This window comes from Taurulus bubalis (genome assembly GCF_910589615.1).
Source record: "Taurulus bubalis genome assembly, chromosome: 7".
Taxonomy (NCBI): domain Eukaryota; kingdom Metazoa; phylum Chordata; class Actinopteri; order Perciformes; family Cottidae; genus Taurulus; species Taurulus bubalis.
In genome coordinates, this window is record NC_136595.1 from 527,501 (window position 1) to 550,424 (window position 22,924).

The 22,924-nt window shown below is 44.9% G+C and overlaps 1 protein-coding gene across 1 annotated transcript in view; it reads left to right on the top strand.

Annotated features, from left to right (window-relative positions):
- The window catches only part of arhgap39 (Rho GTPase activating protein 39), a gene marked incomplete at its 3' end in the record, with an annotated part of 48,006 nt that overhangs the window by 6,688 nt on the left and 18,394 nt on the right, over nucleotides 1-22,924 (top strand). The window contains exon 2 of the mRNA XM_079221471.1: nucleotides 15,373-15,774. Within this exon, the coding sequence (XP_079077597.1) occupies nucleotides 15,373-15,774 (402 nt within the window). The remainder of the gene's footprint in view (nucleotides 1-15,372; nucleotides 15,775-22,924) is intronic.

Sequence of the window (22,924 nt, forward strand, 5' to 3'; positions counted from 1 at the left end):
GTGATGTGTCTCCTGTAGCTGTCAGTGATGTCTCCTGTAGCTGTCAGTGATGTCTCCTGTAGCTGTCAGTGATGTCTCCTGTAGCTGTCAGTGATGCGTCTCCTGTAGCTGTCAGTGATGCGTGTCCTGTAGCTGTCAGTGATGCGCTGGTTAGCTGCTGCTGGTTAGCTGCTGCTGGTTCTGCTGCTGGTTAGCTGCTGCTGGTTAGCGCTGTTAAGGAGCCTGCTCTGGTTGGTTCTGTTGGTCCAGCCCTGTTCTAGTCAAAGCAGCACACTCAGGACCCACTTGGCCCATCACAATGAACCCATGGTCCACTTTTGGGCCGTCACCCAACAGTTGTGAAACGCTCCACTAATTTGGGCCCAACGTGGACATTTTAGTTAATCACAACCTGCAGAAATCCCAAACATTTACAATAAATAAATAATAAATAATAGAAGATGTGAATAAAGTCTGCATCATATGGAAAACCATAATAAACCAATACAAACAGACACTAACAGACTAGCTAAGTAGCTAGGTAGGTAGGTATGTTGTTCTCCCCAGAGCGACAGGACCGAGGCATGAGGGACCGTTAGAGCTGACCTGTTGCTGGTCCCCAGCCCGCTGTTCTTCTCTTGTTATGGAGCCGCTGTAGCCTTAATGCTGGACTTAGTTAGACCTGACCTGCTGCAGCCTTTGCTGCGTTCACACCAAACGCGTTGCGAATTTGACACGTGAGTAGACTACATGCAAAGTCAATGCACGGGCGCGAACGCCGCTAACAACTCGCACGAAAAAATCAGCGTTGAGAAGCTCCGCCCGTCATCGCTCGTCCTGCTGTTGCTGAATCAAACTACTGCTGAAGTAGCGCTGGTAGCGGCTTCATTCAGACGCTGTTGTTGGACTACGGATAATATTATATATTATATTATATTATATATATTATATTATATTATGAACCATATTATTATGGAGTTTACACAACAAGTATAAAGCAGAACTAGTGGTTATTTCCATGGTGGATGGAGCCCCATCTCCCTCCCCGAGCCCCTCCTCCCCGAGCCCCTCCTCCTCGAGCCCCGCCTCCCTCCCTGAGCCCAGCCTCCCTCCCCTTGCCCCACCTCCCCTTGCCCCGCCTCCCCTTGCCCCGCCTCCCCTCGCCCCGCCTCCCCTTGCCCCGCCTCCTTGCACTCAATAGGCTCGTTCGAGATGAGCCAGTTCTGCGCAGAATCGATCGTTGGCGATCGGCGCGCAATGCATGCTGGTTAGATTTGTGTCCGACTTGCTCTGACGTCATGCACACGTGGTCAACGATACTCTCACGAGACTAAGCCGACCATCGATTTCAGAGGCAGGCGCTGCAGTGGCTCTCCCCCGACTGCTTGGCTCTTAGATCTGACAGCAAACACCACGTGTTGTAGAAAATTCGCATTTTATGTGTAGTTGTAATACTTAACGGTGGATTATTGACTATTAGTCTCATGTTTGATCTAAAAACAGTTATTGTGTGGTTGTTAATACAAAATCGTATTTATACAACACTCATCAAAACTAGTAGTAATGTATTTCACAGGCAGACATCAAAAAACCAAAGGATGCAGCTACACACTCATTTTTACATAAATATATATTTATAAACACATATAATAAATCCAAACGTGATCTGTAAACTACAAGTAAACAAAAGTTCGGAACTAACAGGAAGTACTTTTTTCTGTGACTTCCTGCGTAAACACAGCTGACAACTGTCCGACTTGATTGCAGATTTTTGTCAGCGCCTCCTGCTGGTCCGCTGCTCTCTCTGGGCTGCAGGCGAGGCGCAGCTCTAACGGACGAGCCTAATGCGTGCAGGCAGCATGACAGGGAGCGGACCAGTGAGTAAGCTCTGGTCCGCGCCATTTTTAAGTGTCAATCCTAAAAATATGCAAAATCGTATAGTTTGTAACGTACGGGTACCTTTCTAGTACCAATACACTGTAGACATTAGTCGGTCATGATGTCATCACCTGAAGTCAGTACAGGAGCCGAGACGTTCACACCCGTCATGAGTCTGTCACTGTGCTGCTTCACAGCTGTCTGCCACGAGGAGCTGACTCTAGCGTCAAAGCGTGTAGTATGATAAGATGCTGCAATGTCGGGAATCAGTTACTGTATTACCAACAGCACTGGTATTATGATGTCATGTCTCTTGTATCACATTTCTAAAAGCAGAATGGTCTCTGGTTAGTGGGTTAGCGAGCACATGTCCAGGTCATTGTTAACTGTGGCGGGCCATCGGCCATGTTGAGGTCAAGACATCATCCCTGAAACGGGTTAGGAGATTTTCAGATTGCCAGATAATCTATGTGAGAAAATCTTTGTAATTAAAAGCCAAATCTGATTCAGATTGATGAATTCAGATTTGGGTTCAGCCCTAATGCAAAGGCCCTTTTATTTAGGAGAATATCCTGAAGAGATCAGGAGGTGATGGTCAACCAAGTGTAGATGTGTAGTAAGAGACTGAGGGGTGCAAAGTGAAGGGAGTCACACCTCCTGAGGCTGTGCAGGGACCCAACAGGCTCCACCACGTCTGCTGGGTCTGCAGCAGCTGAGGACGGGTCTACAACACGTCTGGTCTCCATGTGCTGAAGAGGTCCACTGATCAGTCTGTGCATTATGGTCTGGCTTAATGGATCCAGCGTTGGTCTGTGACACGTCAGAGCATGGTAAAACTAACATGCCATCACAACTTCTGTGAAAACATACATGGCAATAAATGGTTCTGGTTCTGAGATGTCTGGTTTATTCTGACCAACCAGAGCATTCACTTTTCATCCATTTAGGGGACAAGGACCGTGTTGTGGATCAGTAACACAACCGGTGCTGGTCCACTTGAGGTGACGAACCAGAACTACAGTGTTGTATTGTTGAATTCATTTAACATAACTTATGATCCACTACTTCAGTGCTGTAAGAACCAACACTACTTCAGTACTGTAAGAACCAACACTACTTCAGTACTGTAAGAACCAACACTACTTCAGTACTGTAAGAACCAACACTACTTCAGTACTGTAAGAACCAACACTACTTCAGTGCTGTAAGAACCAACACTACTTCAGTACTTTAAGAACCAACACTACTTCAGTGCTGTAAGAACTAACACTACTTCAGTGCTGTAAGAACCAACACTACTTCAGTTATTTAAGAACCAACACTACTTCAATACTGTAAGAACCAACACTACTTCAGTTATTTAAGAACCATCAGTACTGTAAGAACCAACACTAGTTCAGTACTTTAAGAACCAACACTACTTCAGTGCTGTAAGAACCAACACTACTTCAGTGCTGTAAGAACCAACACTACTTCAGTGCTGTAAGAACCAACACTACTTCAGTACTTTAAGAACCAACACTACTTCAGTACTTTAAGAACCATCATTACTGTAAGAACCAACACTAGTTCAGTGCTGTAAGAACCAACACTACTTCAGTACTTTAAGAACCAACACTACTTCAGTACTGTAAGAACCAACACTACTTCAGTACTTTAAGAACCAACACTACTTCAGTACTTTAAGAACCATCATTACTGTAAGAACCAACACTAGTTCAGTGCTGTAAGAACCAACACTACTTCAGTACTGTAAGAACCAACACTACTTCAGTACTTTAAGAATCAACACTACTTCAGTACTTTAAGAACCATCATTACTGTAAGAACCAACACTAGTTCAGTGCTGTAAGAACCAACACTAGTTCAGTGCTGTAAGAACCAACACTAGTTCAGTGCTGTAAGAACCAACACTACTTCAGTGCTGTAAGAACCAACACTACTTCAGTGCTGTAAGAACCAACACTAGTTCAGTGCTGTAAGAACCAACACTAGTTCAGTGCTGTAAGAACCAACACTACTTCAGTGCTGTAAGAACCAACACTACTTCAGTACTTTAAGAACCAACACTACTTCAGTACTTTAAGAACCAACACTACTTCAGTGCTGTAAGAACCAACACTACTTCAGTGCTGTAAGAACCAACACTACTTCAGTGCTGTAAGAACCAACACTACTTCAGTGCTGTAAGAACCAACACTACTTCAGTGCTGTAAGAACCAACACTACTTCAGTACTTTAAGAACCAACACTACTTCAGTACTTTAAGAACCATCATTACTGTAAGAACCAACACTAGTTCAGTGCTGTAAGAACCAACACTACTTCAGTACTTTAAGAACCAACACTACTTCAGTACTTTAAGAACCATCATTACTGTAAGAACCAACACTAGTTCAGTGCTGTAAGAACCAACACTACTTCAGTACTGTAAGAACCAACACTACTTCAGTACTTTAAGAACCAACACTACTTCAGTACTTTAAGAACCATCATTACTGTAAGAACCAACACTAGTTCAGTGCTGTAAGAACCAACACTAGTTCAGTGCTGTAAGAACCAACACTAGTTCAGTGCTGTAAGAACCAACACTAGTTCAGTGCTGTAAGAACCAACACTACTTCAGTGCTGTAAGAACCAACACTACTTCAGTACTTTAAGAACCAACACTACTTCAGTACTTTAAGAACCAACACTACTTCAGTGCTGTAAGAACCAACACTACTTCAGTGCTGTAAGAACCAACACTACTTCAGTGCTGTAAGAACCAACACTACTTCAGTGCTGTAAGAACCAACACTACTTCAGTACTTTAAGAACCAACACTACTTCAGTACTTTAAGAACCATCATTACTGTAAGAACCAACACTAGTTCAGTGCTGTAAGAACCAACACTACTTCAGTACTGTAAGAACCAACACTACTTCAGTACTTTAAGAACCAACACTACTTCAGTACTTTAAGAACCAACACTACTTCAGTACTTTAAGAACCATCATTACTGTAAGAACCAACACTACTTCAGTACTTTAAGAACCAACACTACTTCAGTACTTTAAGAACCAACACTACTTCAGTACGGTAAGAACCAACACTACTTCAGTACTTTAAGAACCAACACTACTTCAGTACTTTAAGAACCAACACTACTTCAGTACTGGAAGAACCAACACTACTTCAGTTATTTAAGAACCAACACTACTTCAGTGCTGTAAGAACCAACACTACTTCAGTACTTTAAGAACCAACACTACTTCAGTGCTGTAAGAACCAACACTACTTCAGTTATTTAAGAACCAACACTACTTCAGTGCTGTAAGAACCAACACTACTTCAGTTATTTAAGAACCAACACTACTTCAGTGCTGTAAGAACCAACACTACTTCAGTACTTTAAGAACCAACACTACTTCAGTACTTTAAGAACCATCAGTACTGTAAGAACCAACACTAGTTCAGTGCTGTAAGAACCAACACTACTTCAGTACTTTAAGAACCAACACTACTTCAGTACTGTAAGAACCAACACTACTTCAGTACTTTAAGAACCAACACTACTTCAGTACTTTAAGAACCATCAGTACTGTAAGAACCAACACTAGTTCAGTGCTGTAAGAACCAACACTACTTCAGTACTTTAAGAACCAACACTACTTCAGTACTGTAAGAACCAACACTACTTCAGTACTGTAAGAACCAACACTACTTCAGTACTTTAAGAACCAACACTACTTCAGTACTTTAAGAACCATCAGTACTGTAAGAACCAACACTAGTTCAGTGCTGTAAGAACCAACACTACTTCAGTACTTTAAGAACCAACACTACTTTAGTACTGTAAGAACCAACACTACTTTAGTACTGTAAGAACCAACACTACTTCAGTACTTTAAGAACCATCAGTACTGTAAGAACCAACACTAGTTCAGTGCTGTAAGAACCAACACTACTTCAGTGCTGTAAGAACCAACACTACTTCAGTACTTTAAGAACCAACACTACTTCAGTGCTGTAAGAACCAACACTACTTCAGTTATTTAAGAACCAACACTACTTTAGTGCTGTAAGAACCAACACTACTTCAGTGCTGTAAGAACCAACACTACTTCAGTACTTTAAGAACCAACACTACTTCAGTACTTTAAGAACCAACACTACTTCAGTACTTTAAGAACCAACACTACTTAAGTACTTTAAGAACCAACACTACTTCAGTGCTGTAAGAACCAACACTACTTCAGTGCTGTAAGAACCAACACTACTTCAGTGCTGTAAGAACCAACACTACTTCAGTGCTGTAAAAACCAACACTACTTCAGTGCTGTAAGAACCAACACTACTTCAGTACTTTAAGAACCAACACTACTTCAGTGCTGTAAGAACCAACACTACTTCAGTACTTTAAGAACCAACACTACTTCAGTACTTTAAGAACCATCAGTACTGTAAGAACCAACACTAGTTCAGTGCTGTAAGAACCAACACTACTTCAGTACTTTAAGAACCAACACTACTTCAGTACTGTAAGAACCAACACTACTTCAGTACTGTAAGAACCAACACTACTTCAGTACTTTAAGAACCAACACTACTTCAGTACTTTAAGAACCAACACTACTTCAGTACTTTAAGAACCATCAGTACTGTAAGAACCAACACTAGTTCAGTGCTGTAAGAACCAACACTACTTCAGTACTTTAAGAACCAACACTACTTTAGTACTGTAAGAACCAACACTACTTCAGTACTTTAAGAACCAACACTACTTCAGTACTGTAAGAACCAACACTACTTCAGTACTTTAAGAACCAACACTACTTCAGTACTTTAAGAACCAACACTACTTCAGTACTTTAAGAACCATCAGTACTGTAAGAACCAACACTAGTTCAGTGCTGTAAGAACCAACACTACTTCAGTACTGTAAGAACCAACACTAGTTCAGTACTTTAAGAACCAACACTACTTTAGTACTACGTGATTTGCTTCATTCTACTTTGAGTCATAAAAACCTTCATCAGATCCTCCGGTGAGCCGGTTTAACGTTAAGAGTGACTGGTGAACTGAACCAGACCGGGGGGTGACGGCATGTTTCATCACGTTACGGTTTTTACAAGCAAGACTGAACTGTAGCGGAACATAGAGTAACTTTACAACCCAAACACGTTAGCTAACGTGATAGCAAGCTGACTAGCTTCCATTAAAAACAAGTTTGAGGGAAATGAAGACGCTGTAGACATCTTTACGCTGATTGGCCAAGACTCAACACGTCACATCAAAGATGTTCTATTGAAGATCAGACCTCAGCTTTTCTCCGTGTCTCACTCCAATCTCAGAAACGCTGGCGGTCAGTTGCTCTGCTCTTTTTTTTTTCTCTCCGCGACTTATTGACTGACGTAATAATCTCGCGACACAACAAATTGATGATGAAATTCATTGCCAATTCGTTGCCACACACACACACACACACACACACACACACACACACACACACACACACACACACACACACACACACACACAGTAACAGCTGGCTCAGGATCACAGCTGACATTCCAGGAGGAATTCCAGGAATTCACTGAGGCAACTGCTACTGGGTGTAGCAGTTGCCGTTTTTTAGCCAATCAGCTCCTTGAAAAGTCTCCTTCAGTCACGCGCCCACTGATCCTCCTTTTAGTGGTCACCGGACCACAATGCATCAGGGTTGTATGTCTTCTAACTCCTACACAGACACACGCACACACCCCTCTACACACACAAAGTGACTCAGAGAATGTCCTCTGTTGTCTTTCGTTCCCGCTCTGCCTCCTTGTCCATTATCCTGCCGGCTGCCTCATTCATCTGCTAATAGCAGCTCCTCCTCCTCCTCCTCCTCCTCCTCCTCCTCATTAAGTCAGCGGTTCTCAAACTTTTTTTGTCACGCTCCTCTTTGGAGGAAGAACAATGTTCATGCCCCACCACAAAAAATGGCCTATTGTGGCTGCAATTAACCTGTTTATCACTGAATATATTTTCAAGATAAAACAATAACGTTCAACCTGTGCCAAACAGAATGAGTGAGATGTGTGAGCATCAGGTTGTATCAGTAATAGTGGCTGCAGAGCTGCTTTCCTCTACACATCTTTTATAGATTTGATACGGCTCTCAATTCATGCTCCATGTTGAGCTGAGATCTGTTTTCTGTTTTGAGAGCAGAAAAGACCTCACAGAGATCTCATGGAGGCTTTTAGCAAAACACCAGGAATCGGCGAGATGCGCAGCGTAACCTGTCAACGGCGTGACGACGCTCTATGTCCGTGTACTTTGTACTTCCTCTCTGTGTCGGCTGACGCAGAGACAACTCAGCGTCACGCAAATCTTTCGGCTGAGTTGGAAAATTTCAACTCCCGCAAATTGAATCTTGTGTGTGAACAAATAGTCTTTCTGAAGCAGCGATACAAATCCCTAGTTACAAGACATTGTTCTATCGTTTAGAGTCTGTGGAGGTTTACACTGCTTAGAACCAATCTGTGGTGACCAGAAGCTCAGTTAGAGATCTCTCACATTTTAATTTGAGGCAGAACGGTTGTCACATCCTTGCTGTTTTTGTCTCGTTGAGTGCAGCCAGTGCAGAAGTGTCTTCACACGTGCGTTGCCTCCGAGCTAACGTGTTAATTCCACCATGATTTAATGCTACACGTGTGTAGATGAGCCGGACAGAGCTGTCACTCATCTGTTGAAAACACAGGAGTGTGTGGCTGAAGAATGAGGTTAAGTTTCACTCGTCACTCGTCCGCAGTCCAGATACGATAACTTCTGTTCATCGACTGGGAAAAAAACAATAACATGGTGACGGCCGTTACTCAAGATGGCGACAGCCAAATCGGCAAACTCCAGACTTGAAAACGTCAGTCCAGAAACCAACGGGTGATGTCACTACGTCCACTTGTTATCCACAGTCTGCTCATGTGGAAGACTACAGTGTTCGCTGATCGTATCTGAGGCAGGAGATGAGGAGCTCACATATCTAATCAGGCCTCATTGTGTTTGGAGCCATTCACCGGCATACGGTCTAGCTGAGTGCTTGAGAACGTATTGATCAGGGATCTGTCTCAGTTGAATGTATTCTAGTCTATTCTAGTGTACCGCAGTACATTGAATCGTAACCCCTGTTTCACGTTACGTATCGTATCGGCAGATTCTTGCCAACGCACCTGGAGTCGTGTCAGCCAGGTGTCTTTCCTCTATTACCCCTTTTCCTCTGAGCTGCGTCAGACGTACTGCATCAGGTGGTTGGACAGCTATCCAAACAGCCAGATGCAACGGAGAGGCCCTAGAGACGGATGATCTCCTCGCGTGGTCCCCTAGGGTTCCCCTACCGAGGCCCACGTGAGGTGGAACTCATCCGTCTCTAGTCAAAGGCGTCAATGGTGCTGGCTGTCAATGTGCTACACCGAACATACATTGCAGGGTATTGCCAGAGGGCCTCGCGTTGCCCATCTCTTTCTTTGTGGTTCAAGGAAGAGGTGTTCCCCGGGGGATCCTTCCTTCTCATTTACATAATACATGGTTGTTCACTTCTTCTTTATCTGGAATCTAAACAACAGGCCAGCGTTGTCTGTGTGGAGGCGCAGCGCTCTGGTCTAGCATAACAACTTACAAGCTGATTACAAGGACCGTACGTTCAATGTGGGTCAAATCAGTGTCTTCCACCGCTGCTATAATGGACAGAAAGAACGCAATCATTTTTATTGTATTATTCATTTATATTTGGATACACAGTGAGTCATTTGAGTTAATTGTCAACTTCAACTTTCCCTCGGGATGAGAGTCATAAAGTTCCTTGGCCATGTGTGTTTACACACACATGGATTGGACTCTGGCTTCACTTAGCTCTTCGTACTTATATACAGACATAGAAATAATATGGGTCTGTTAGCCAGAAATAAGAAATGATGTCCATGCGTACGAGACGGATGTGTTTAAACTCAGAGAAAAAGTGAAAACGATCCGGCACACTCCTTCCACTCGCTCCTTTGAGACGAAGGCAGCGCTGCAAACACAGAACTCCCAGAGTGCTCACAAGCTGGGAACACTTCACTGCACACTAAGGCCCAAACGACGGGGCAGCTGTGGCAACGCAGGGAGGAGGATCTTCTCCTGTGGTAGTGCCTAAAAGGCGTTAATTAGTCCTTCAGCAACGACAAAAGGCTCCAAGTGGTAGTTAGCGGAGTTCAACTACACCTTGAATAAAGAAAGTAGCACCTAGTAGCACTTGCATGTCTCTTACTGATAGCACTTTGTAGTTTCACTTTATTGAAGAAATTGTACTTTCTTGATTCTTGTTATTGTGAGTTTGGTCTCATGGTTGAATCACTTATTTTAAGTCTCTTTGGAGAAAAGCCTCAGCTAAATGAAGTGTGATGTACAAACAGTAACTCAGTGACATAGGAGATGAACTATTCACCTCATCACTCAACGCCAGAACCCCATTGACTGCTCACTGTCAGTCTGCTGAGGGTCAGAGGATTTAGGTCAAAGCTGGACCGTTATTGATTACAGGCACCAAATGTCACCCGTCACGTGCTCCAGCTCAATATGCATCAGCATGTTTACACTGAGGACGCAGTGCAACGTGTTCCACTGGGCTATTGATCCGGTTCCTGTAGAGCCGTGCTGGACAACCACTGAGAAATACAGCTGCTAACTAGCACCAGATACTGGAGGTTCTTCAGCTTGTTCTGGTCCCTGCTAGAACCATTAATAAAGGTTCCACTACCTACAGCCTCGACATAAAGCTTCCACCCAGAACCCCCAACTCTTCTATGGTGTAATCGTTCCACCCAGAACTCTCTTTTGACGTTCTATCCAGAAACTTTCCACCTTCTAAGCACAAGAACCCACCCATGGGGCGCTATGGAGAACCCTTTCATGTTCTTTGGGTTTCATTTAGAACTGACCTAGGGGTGCTATAGAGAACCCTTTTATATTTAGTGGGTTTCTTCTAGAACCCGCCCAGGGTCCTGATGAGGCCCCTAATGTTGTTGTATGGCGCAACCCACAACAATTATGGTTCCCAATCAACGTTTTTTTTTGGGGAGGTGGGGTATCTTCCAAAAAGGGTTTCTATGGATCATACATGTGTGATGCAGTAGTTCTGATGAGCACATCGCATATCATACATGTGATATATATAGTTCTGATGAGCACATCGCATATCATACATGTGATATATATAGTTCTGATGAGCACATCGCATATCATACATGTGATATATATAGTTCTGATGAGCACATCGCATATCATACATGTGATATAGCTCTGATGAGCACATCTCATATCATACATGTGATGTAGCTCTGATGAGCACATCTCATATCATACATGTGATGTAGCTCTGATGAGCACATCTCATATCATACGTGTGATGTATATAGTTCTGATGAGCACATCTCATATCATACATGTGATGTAGCTCTGATGAGCACATCTCATATCATACATGTGATGTAGCTCTGATGAGCACATCGCATATCATACATGTGATATATATAGTTCTGATGAGCACATCTCATATCATACATGTGATGTAGCTCTGATGAGCACATCTCATATCATACATGTGATGTAGCTCTGATGAGCACATCTCATATCATACGTGTGATGTATATAGTTCTGATGAGCACATCGCATATCATACATGTGATGTAGCTCTGATGAGCACATCTCATATCATACATGTGATGTAGCTCTGATGAGCACATCTCATATCATACATGTGATGTATATAGCTCTGATGAGCACATCGCATATCATACATGTGATGTAGCTCTGATGAGCACATCTCATATCATACATGTGATGTAGCTCTGATGAGCACATCTCATATCATACATGTGATATAGCTCTGATGAGCACATCTCATATCATACATGTGATGTAGCTCTGATGAGCACATCTCAGTGGTGGTTGTGTTACTGACGTCTCTGCTGCAGGAGATACAGACTGTGGTCTATTTGATAGAGAGGTGGTGCAGGTGAGGACAGAGAGGAACCATCCATTGTGTCTTTAGGGCAACACGTACAGCATGTCCACAAACACTATGATCACTGCACTGTACATTAGGCAGGTGGGTGTTTCTATGGTAGCGCCCATGGGTGCTAGATGATAGTGTAACATATACATCATAAGACACCAGGTGAGCATGGAGGAAGTTTAGTCACTGCACATTAAAACAGAAGCATATCAGGAGAACAGTGAGGCTTTTCTCATGACACATCTGTCAGGAGCCCGTTTCAAATAAAAGGTGTAACTTCAATCACTTACTGGTTTTCCTTTTCTTTTTGAATGGGAGGTTAGATAGATAGAGCCATGTCTCCCTCTGTAAGCTCAGTTAACCTCCACAGACGCTGAGTGACCAGTGTGTACCAGGATGTGTATCGCTGCTTCAGAAAGACTGTTCACACACTAGATCCATACAGCCGTGTCCATCGGTTCCTTACTTCATTAATTGTTGTTTTTTTCACAAAATAATCAAAAAGAACCTAAAAGTGTATTGATAAGAGTACCAGTATCGCTAAGATCACAAGAACAATAGGATCTGTAGCTGTAACACTGAAGACATCAGAGACAGACACCAGTGACTGGAGGCTGGTCTCAGTGTTCCCTCATGAGTCTCCAGAGTCTGATCGGGAGGAGCTCACCAGCTAAATGGGTCACTTGGAACACAACACGTCGCGCAATTATGGCCAATTAATCCTGCTATCTCCGCTCTGGATCTCTCTATTTAAACCCGTTCTGCTCCGCTTGACGAGCTTTCGCTGCGACAGCCATGTCTTCCTCCCGCCTCCTCGCACACAAGCAGCGGCTAGCGCCTGCAGCAGCTAGCGCTACCTGTGGCTGTCAGCATGGGCAGTCTGGCAATCGGCAAGAACCCGCCAATAAAACCACAAAGAAACACGGTTGTCACAGGTTCATTCTCAGGCTTTTGGACATTTCATTTTATATGAATATTAATCGGGACATGCTTCCAGAGGACGGGCAACAATTGAAATCATTTAGTCTTACAGGACCCGGTGCATCATGGGTATTGAGAGTCCGGCTGCGGCTGCTCTTCAGTCCTCCTTTCCTGCTGTCAGGAGGAGAGGATGAAGAGGAGAGGATGAAGAGGAGAGGATGAAGAGGAGAGGATGAACCTGTTAAGCTGCTCTGGTCCAGTGGATCATCAGATTCACCCTTCAGCCTCACCTCACCACCGCTCAGCAGCTGTACTGTGTGTGTGTGTGTGTGTGTGTGTGTGTGTGTGTGTGTGTGTGTGTGTGTGTGTGTGTGGCTCTCAGTGAAGTGTGCGTCTGTCAGATAGGAGTTCAGAGTGGATATCTGGAGTAAGGCCGCGTTCACACCGCCTCAGGCTGCTTCAGAGAGGTCTGGACCCAGGGAGCAACGTCTTTGCTGAGTCCAGGCCTCACCTCAGTGTTCTGTTGGAGTGCACGGTTCTCCTCGGGGTCAAACCTTCTCATCACTTCACCACCACATGAACCGTGTTCTGCACCTTTGTGACAAAGAACCTCCGTTTGTGCAACTTCTTGGACATTCCTCCAAACTCATGTCCAATGTGTTGTGTCCACACCTCTTCCTCTTCCTCTTCCTCCTCCTACTCCTCCTCCTCTTCCTCTGTTACGTAACCTCAGATAGAAGTGCTCCCACTCTGCCAGCACTTATCGATCCACCTCGTATCCGTTTAGTGCGTATTTATAAACTGTGTGTGTGTGTGTGTGTGTGTCGGGGGGGCATATGTAAGAGCAGACTGCTAGGTGCAGATCTATGCGAGTGGGCTTCTGTTTTTTAAATTCATAATAGCATACGTGTGTAGTCCGTGTTGTAATGCAGCTCATTTACTGAGCAGTTCATGTGAGAGCAAGAGACGGTGATGTGATGGTTTAACACACATGTGATGGTTTAACACACATGTGATGGTTTAACACACATGTGATGGTTTAACACACATGTGATGGTTTAACACACATGTGATGGTTTAACAGACATGTGATGGTTTAACACACATGTGATGGTTTAACAGACATGTGATGGTTTAACAGACATGTGATGGTTTAACACCCATGTGATGGTTTAACACACATGTGATGGTTTAACACACATGTGATGGTTTAACAGACGTGATGGTTTAACACACATGTGATGGTTTAACACACATGTGATGGTTTAACAGACATGTGATGGTTTAACACACATGTGATGGTTTAACAGACATGTGATGGTTTAACACACATGTGATGGTTTAACACACATGTGATGGTTTAACACACATGTGATGGTTTAACAGACGTGATGGTTTAGCATACATGTGATGGTTTAACAGACGTGTGATGGTTTAACACACATGTGATGGTTCAACACGTATGTGATGGTTTAACAGACGTGATGGTTTAACAGACATGTGATGGTTTAACACCCATGTGATGGTTTAACAGACATGTGATGGTTTAACACACATGTGATGGTTTAACAGACGTGATGGTTTAACACACATGTGATGGTTTAACACACATGTGATGGTTTAACAGACATGTGATGGTTTAACACACATGTGATGGTTTAACAGACATGTGATGGTTTAACACCCATGTGATGGTTTAACAGACATGTGATGGTTTAACACACATGTGATGGTTTAACAGACGTGATGGTTTAACACACATGTGATGGTTTAACACACATGTGATGGTTTAACAGACATGTGATGGTTTAACACACATGTGATGGTTTAACAGACATGTGATGGTTTAACACACATGTGATGGTTTAACACACATGTGATGGTTTAACACACATGTGATGGTTTAACAGACGTGATGGTTTAGCATACATGTGATGGTTTAACAGACGTGTGATGGTTTAACACACATGTGATGGTTCAACACGTATGTGATGGTTTAACAGACGTGATGGTTTAACAGACATGTGATGGTTTCACACACATGTGATGGTTTAACATACATGTGATGGTTTAACAGACATGTGATGGCATGCAGAGTTCCTGCAGTCTGAGGGCCTTTCATCTCTTCATAGTAATGAATGTTCTTGTTGATCTTTTCTGCCTTAACGGCCACTCAGCGCTCTTTAACAGGACATGACATCATTCACCCATTCATACGCTAATGGGAGGAGCTACGGTTCCACCTGTCCATCAGAAGGAACAATACAACATTCCCACATTTGGGGTTATTTGGGGTCAAGTGTGTTGCCCGAGGACACGTCGTCATGATATCATTCATGATGTGAATGTGAGTGAATTTGTCTCCGTGGTTTTAGAACGCATCACTAATGATGACATCACTAATGATGACATAACTAATGTCGCGGTTTCTTTCCGGGGCGATATCGGTTGCTGATTAGTGGATCTTTCGATCTGCATTTCCCACTAATCAGCAACCGATATCGCCCCGGAAAGAAGAAGTCATGACCACAAGGAGTCTTCCAGAAGGCTGAGACTGACCCGTGACCGCCCCCTGCAGGTTGGAGTGGGTGGAGATCATCGAGCCGCGCACGCGGGAGCGCATGTACGCCAACCTGCTGACGGGCGAGTGCGTGTGGGACGCACCGCAGGGCGTCTGCATCAAGCGCACCGGAGACAACCAGTGGTGGGAGCTGTTCGACCCCAACACCTCGCGCTTCTACTACTACAACGCCTCCACGCAGCGCACCGTGTGGCACCGGCCGCAGGCCTGCGACATCATCCCGCTGGCCAAGCTGCAGACGCTGAAGCAGCACAGCGACGCCGCCAACCCCCGAGGGAGCGGGGCGTCGGCAGAGAACAGCCCGGGACGCACCAGCGGGGTCAGCCGCGAGGGCAGCACCTCCTCCTCCCTGGACCAGGAGCTGTCCGAGAAGCAGGGCGGCAGGGACGAGGCCGACAGGTGAGTCCTTCTTCTGGGTTAGAGTGGAGACACCTGAGGTGTTGACAGGTGTTAGAGTAGCTCCTGTAGGGACCACCTCATCAACCCTAATTAGGGGACCCTCGGTGTTCTACAGCTTATATGACCTTGATATGAATACCAGCCCCTATTGTCCTTGATCTCTAAAGAATCAGCAACTCATTGCCTTCAAATAAAATAAAATAGTCAAGAGTCTGATAAAGAAATGACTCCTCAATCGCTCCCCGAGTTTTTTGAATGGTATTGGTGCCTTCCCATCATAGTAATACCTCTTTAGAAAGATTAAGACCTAAAGCATCCACATCTGCAATAATAATCACAAGCAATGACCGTCTCAGTCAGCGCTCTCAGATGAGTCTGAAGGCCAATGAGATCACAGGACCTCGAAACACGGAAGCAGAGATGGGAAAAAAGTCCTGTTCCTCCTTCAGGGAGGAAGAAGAAGAAGCACAACAGTGAAGTGGTGTGTGTGTGTATATGTATGTATATGTATATATATATATATATATGCTCTGCACACAGTAGCTGGAGGCGGAGCCTGATTTAATTGTTTTTTATGGGCGGGTCTGGAATAAAAATGGTCCAGTATAAGAATACCATCCTGATGATGAGTCAGTCCAGAGCCAGGATGTGACCTCCACAGCTCCCCTTAAAGAGAGCAGGATCCACTGGTCCTCCTCTCACAGCGGCTCAGTGCGGTGGACACGGGGTCCTGGAGCCGCCACCTCACAGGGATACCCGAGCTGGAGCCTCTTCCAGGGAAATCACAGGAGTAACATGGAGATATGGGCCGATGTGCTCGGGCACATTATGTCATATTCAGACAGAAAGGAACCCTGTTGTCCTGCCATAAGCAGACATCATTCTTTAATTCGCCTAATGGATCCATTTAGTGGTCAAAAACAAAGTGTGCCTCGTGGTGAGCTAGCTGCTAGCCAGCAAGCTACCATGAAGTGAGACAGAGAAATACAATCCAGGAAGTCCAGTTTGACTCATAGATGGACGAGTGTATCAGATGAACTCAAGCATTACTAAAAACCAGTGGCGGGCCGTGCATTTTGGACCTGGGCCTTCAGTGCCGTGTGATATAAATACGTGCATGACGTGCTGCGTCATTAACGGAGCATGCACTTTACTAATAAAACAACACGATGCAGCGTAGTTTTCACAAGACGGAAACCACTTTTATTCACGTTCCACACTTCACTAGATTGTTTCCTCTCCTTCTCTTCTTCTGTTTTTCCCTTCACAATAAAAGCCCCAGATATAAAGCTGTTCAAACCAAGCCGAGCCTTAGGCCTGAAGGAGCAGAGCAACAGATGAAGACGGAGCTGAGCAATGACAAAATAAGCTAATAGGGAAACATGCAATTCAATTATAAAATAGCTATAACTTTGTGATTCTGTTTACATAGTGGAAGAACATGATCTCTGGAATAGTGTGCTGTGTGAGATGTGGCTTGGTGAGTCAATCTCTAATCAATGAGGCTAAAACACATCCAGCTTCATGCCAACATGCACACACACATCTGAACTGTGAACGGGGCTTTTATTGTGAAAGGGAATTATTCATGAAGGTCCAAGACACTCTTTGATGCTGCATTTTGTGTGCGTGTGTGTGTGTGTGTGTGTGTGTGTGTGTGTGTGTGTGTGTGTGTGTGTGTGTGTGTGTGTGTGTGTGTGTGTGTGTGAGGCCTGGTGGCACAGCTGCAGACTGTCAGTCCAGATGGCTTTGGAGATCTGCTCTCACGCATTCCTTATTGGATCTGGTTGTGTGTGAAGTGTCTACCAAGTCTTTCAGTCACACACACACACACACACACACACACACACACACACACACACACACACACACACACACACACACACAGGAGCGGTGGGCAGCTAGCCATGGAGTCCCCATGTGGTCTGCACTGCGTGTAAACCTCATACACACCAACCCTTCTTCCTGTCGCGTGGATGAGACGTTGAAACATGCGTTTAGTGTGTAACTCTATTTGAAGCTGCTTCAGTTTGTGTAACTCTATTTGAAGCTGTTTCAGTTCGTGTAACTCTATTTGAAGCTGCTTCAGTTTGTGTAACTCTATTTGAAGCTGCTTCAGTTTGTGTAACTCTATTTGAAGCTGCTTCAGTTTGTGTAACTCTATTTGAAGCTGCTTCAGTTTGTGTAACTCTATTTGAAGCTGCTTCAGTTTGTGTAACTCTATTTGAAGCTGCTTCAGTTTGTGTAACTCTATTTGAAGCTGCTTCAGTTTGTGTAACTCTATTTGAAGCTGCTTCAGTTTGTGTAACTCTATTTGAAGATGTTTCAGTTTGTGTAACTCTATTTGAAGCTGCTTCAGTTTGTGTAACTCTATTTGAAGCTGTTTCAGTTTGTGTAACTCTATTTGAAGCTGCTTCAGTTTGTGTAACTCTATTTGAAGCTGCTTCAGTTTGTGTAGCTCTATTTGAAGATGTTTCAGTTTGTGTAACTCTATTTGAAGATGTTTCAGTTTGTGTAACTCTATTTGAAGATGTTTCAGTTTGTGTAACTCTATTTGAAGATGTTTCAGTTTGTGTAACTCTATTTGAAGCTGCTTCAGTTTGTGTAACTCTATTTGAAGCTGCTTCAGTTTGTGTAACTCTATTTGAAGCTGCTTCAGTTTGTGTAACTCTATTTGAAGCTGCTTCAGTTTGTGTAACTCTATTTGAAGCTGCTTCAGTTTGTGTAACTCTATTTGAAGCTGCTTCAGTTTGTGTAACTCTATTTGAAGCTGTTTTAGTTTGTGTAACTCTATTTGAAGCTGCTTCAGTTTGTGTAACTCTATTTGAAGATGTTTCAGTTTGTGTAACTCTATTTGAAGCTGCTTCAGTTTGTGTAACTCTATTTGAAGCTGTTTTAGTTTGTGTAACTCTATTTGAAGCTGTTTTAGTGTCAGAAGCGTCTCCAGCATCCAGACTCTTCCCTCATCACTTCTGCAGCGTTATGCGTCTTCTATCCTTTTGTTGTGATTATTATTCAGAGGCTTTGTCCTGTAATTAATAGTTTGTATTATTGATTAATGCATCAATCTGAAACATGCATATACATGGTGTCAACATTATGTCTAATCGATGATTCATCAACTGATGATGTTAGACAGGCGGCCACTGGATGCTCCCGGCCGTTAGCTTCCAGAAGCTAGCAGAGCTCTGCTAGCTTGAATGAATGAATGAATGAATGAATGAGTGAATATATACTTTATTAATCCCCAAGGGGAAATTTTTTTGTCGTCATCAGTAGCGCCTTACCACTTGAAATACAAACACACAAGATAAAAGATAAAATATATAAAGAAGCAACAGGGATGAGAGATATATACAAATTAAAATAAAGTCATATATCTATATATATTTAAATATACACAATAAAATAGAATAGAATACAACTAACTGGAATGAAATATATTTATATTTACAGCTGAAGAGTGTATTCATTAATTAAGTAAATAAGTAAACTAGATAAACAGTGTAAAGTGCAAAGTAAGTATGGTACAGTGATGAATTAATCCACAGAGGATCTAGCAAGCGGTGACTTGTTGTAAAGCCGTATAGCTGACGGCAGGAATGTTCTCCTGTAGCGGTCCTTGGTGCAGCGGAGCGTGAGGAACCTCTTAGAGAAAGTGCTCCTCTGGCCCTGCAGCAGGTGGTAGAGAGGGTGGTCCAGGTTGTCCAATATGGACAAAAGTTTCTTCAGCGTCCTCCTCTCCACCACCTGCTCCACAAACTCCTGCTTGCAGCCGATGATGGAGCCTTCTTCACTAGCTTGTTAAGTCTGTTGGCGTCACCGGCTCCAATGCTGCTCCCCAGCAGACGATGGAGAAGTACAGGGCGCTGACCACCACCGACTGGTAGAACATCTCCAGCATCTTCTGCACACATTGAAGGATCCAAGCTTCCTCAGGAAAAAGAGTCGGCTCATCCCCTTCTTGTACACAGCGTTGATGTTGGCCTTCCAGTTCAGTCGGCTGTCGATGGAAACACCAGGTACCTGTACTCCTCCATGTGATGAGACACCAGGTACCTGTACTCCTCCATGTGATGAGACACCAGGTACCTGTACTCCTCCATGTGATGAGACACCAGGTACCTGTACTCCTCCATGTGATGAGACACCAGGTACCTGTACTCCTCCATGTGATGAGACACCAGGTACCTGTACTCCTCCACCATGTGATGAGACACCAGGTACCTGTACTCCTCCACCATGTGATGAGACACCAGGTACCTGTACTCCTCCATGTGATGAGACACCAGGTACCTGTACTCCTCCACCATGTGATGAGACACCAGGTACCTGTACTCCTCCACCATGTGATGAGACACCAGGTACCTGTACTCCTCCACCATGTGATGAGACACCAGGTACCTGTACTCCTCCACCATGTGATGAGACACCAGGTACCTGTACTCCTCCACCATGTGATGAGACACCAGGTACCTGTACTCCTCCTCCATGTGATGAGACACCAGGTACCTGTACTCCTCCATGTGATGAGACACCAGGTACCTGTACTCCTCCATGTGATGAGACACCAGGTACCTGTACTCCTCCATGTGATGAGACACCAGGTACCTGTACTCCTCCACCATGTGATGAGACACCAGGTACCTGTACTCCTCCACCATGTGATGAGACACCAGGTACCTGTACTCCTCCATGTGATGAGACACCAGGTACCTGTACTCCTCCACCATGTGATGAGACACCAGGTACCTGTACTCCTCCACCATGTGATGAGACACCAGGTACCTGTACTCCTCCACCATGTGATGAGACACCAGGTACCTGTACTCCTCCACCATGTGATGAGACACCAGGTACCTGTACTCCTCCTCCATGTGATGAGACACCAGGTACCTGTACTCCTCCACCATGTGATGAGACACCAGGTACCTGTACTCGTCCATGTGATGAGACACCAGGTACCTGTACTCCTCCATGTGATGAGACACCAGGTACCTGTACTCCTCCTCCATGTGATGAGACACCAGGTACCTGTACTCCTCCACTGTGTGATGAGACACGAGGTACCTGTACTCCACCATGTGATGACTCCGTGTTGTACTGGAAGTCAGTGGTGTACAGGTGAACAGGAAGGGAGACAGAACAGTTCCCTGTGGGGCTCCAACATCACTGACCACCGTCCCAGACAGCACACGACCCAGTCTGACACACTGTGGTCTGCCTGTGAGGTAGTCAGTGATCCAGGAGACGGTGGACGAGTCTACCCCCACCACCCGCAGCTTCTCCCCCAGTAGCAGTGGTTGGATGGTGTTAAATGCACTGGAGAAGTCAAAGAAAGTGACTCTCACAGAGACACATGTTCCATCCAGGTGCGACTGAGCTCGTTGCAGCAGGTAGATGATGGCGTCGTCCACACCCACATGAGGCTGGTAAGCAAATTGTAGAGGGTCCAGCGACGATTTCACCTGCGGTCGGAGGTGAGCCAAGACCAGCCTCTCCAGCACCTTCATCACATGGGAGGTGAGGGCTACCGGTCGGTAGTCGTTGAGGACGAATGGAATCGACTTCTTCGGGACAGGGACCAGGCACGACGTCTTCCACAGCACCGGGACCTCCTCCTGCCTCAGGCTGAGGTTGTAGAGGTGCTGCAGGACACCAGACAGCTGGGTGGCGCAGGTCTTTAGGACCCTGGGGCTGATGCCATCAGGTCCTTCAGCTTTACATTGGTGGAGTTTCTCCAGCTGTCTTCTCACCTGGTCAGTCGTCACAGAGAGAGGTGGGAGGGTGGAGGAGCCCATTGTTGTTGAGGGCTCATTGGAAGAGCCATCGGGTGTTGAGGGCTCAGCGAAGGTGCAGCTCAACGGGGGGGGGGGGGGGCAGAAGGGGAGGTGTGGAGGTGTGGTGAGAGGAGGAGACGGATGAGGGCTGTGAACTAAACCTATTGAAGAAACAGTTCAGCTCGTTGGCCCTCTCCAGGGAGCCCCCTGGTTGTCTCCCTCCCACCTTGAAGCTGGTAATCTGCTTCATCCCGGTCCACACCTCCCTCGTGTTGTTCTGCTGGAGTTTGGCCTCCAGCTTCCTCCTGTAGGAGTCCCTGCCCTCCCTGATCTTCACCTTCAGGTTGCGCTGGACTCTCCTGAGCTCATCCCTGTCCCCAGACCTGAAAGCAGCTTTCTTCTTATTAAACGTCTGGCCACTGAGCCCGCGGTTTCGCGTGGTGACAATTTTTTGATAATTTTGTGGCGGAAAGAGGAGACTTCCTGCTTCCGGGTGCCTGTCCAGGCAGAGCCCAGCATAATTTTAACATCATCAAGCAAGCGAAAGGGCAGCAGTGTGTCATCTGACGCTGGTAAAAAAAAAAAACGAAAATCCTTCTCTGTGATTTGTTGAATCATATGTCCATCGCCATTTCGTGAACTAAACAACCAATGTACACTCAGGAAGTCTCAAAGCACTACCCACCTGAGCATAGACACACGCTACAGGTTGTAGTCAGAGAAAAGCGACATCATGACGAGAAAGAGATTCAACACGGAGGAAGCAAGACGCATGATTCTGGAGAGCAGCGAGGAGGAGGAGGAGGAAGAGGCATCGTCATCAGAGCTCGAAGGCTTTAGTTCTTCTGAGGAAGATGGTAAGTGTAGTTACTAAACTTTGTGACGTGTCTGTAAGACTGCATGGTGCAGACTAGTAATGTGTCACTGAGCACGAGAGCACAAGACCGCGCCACACTGCTGCTCACGTTACACCAGTCCTGATCTGAGTAATATTTACACATAGTATGCGGAGCACTCTGCTCAGATTACTACCACAGTCGTGATCTGAGTAATATTTACGTCATCTTTCTTTCAACTGACTAGTATTCATTCATTTTACAGAGAGGAGTACCAGCCACAGAGAAGTCACCGAGAGGCTCCGTGAGATGGATCCGTGAGATGGATCCGTGAGATGGATCCGTGAGATGGATCCGTGAGATGGATCCGTGAAGGCCCCATCGTTTATGTGAAGTGGATGGACACGAAGCAAGTATCCTCCTGCTCCACATCCTCCTGCTCCACTATGCCATTGAAGCAAAGCAAGCCATACTTGTATATTGTAAAAAGTCTGACTAGTTTTTGTTCTGTTTTATATTTCTCAATATATATTA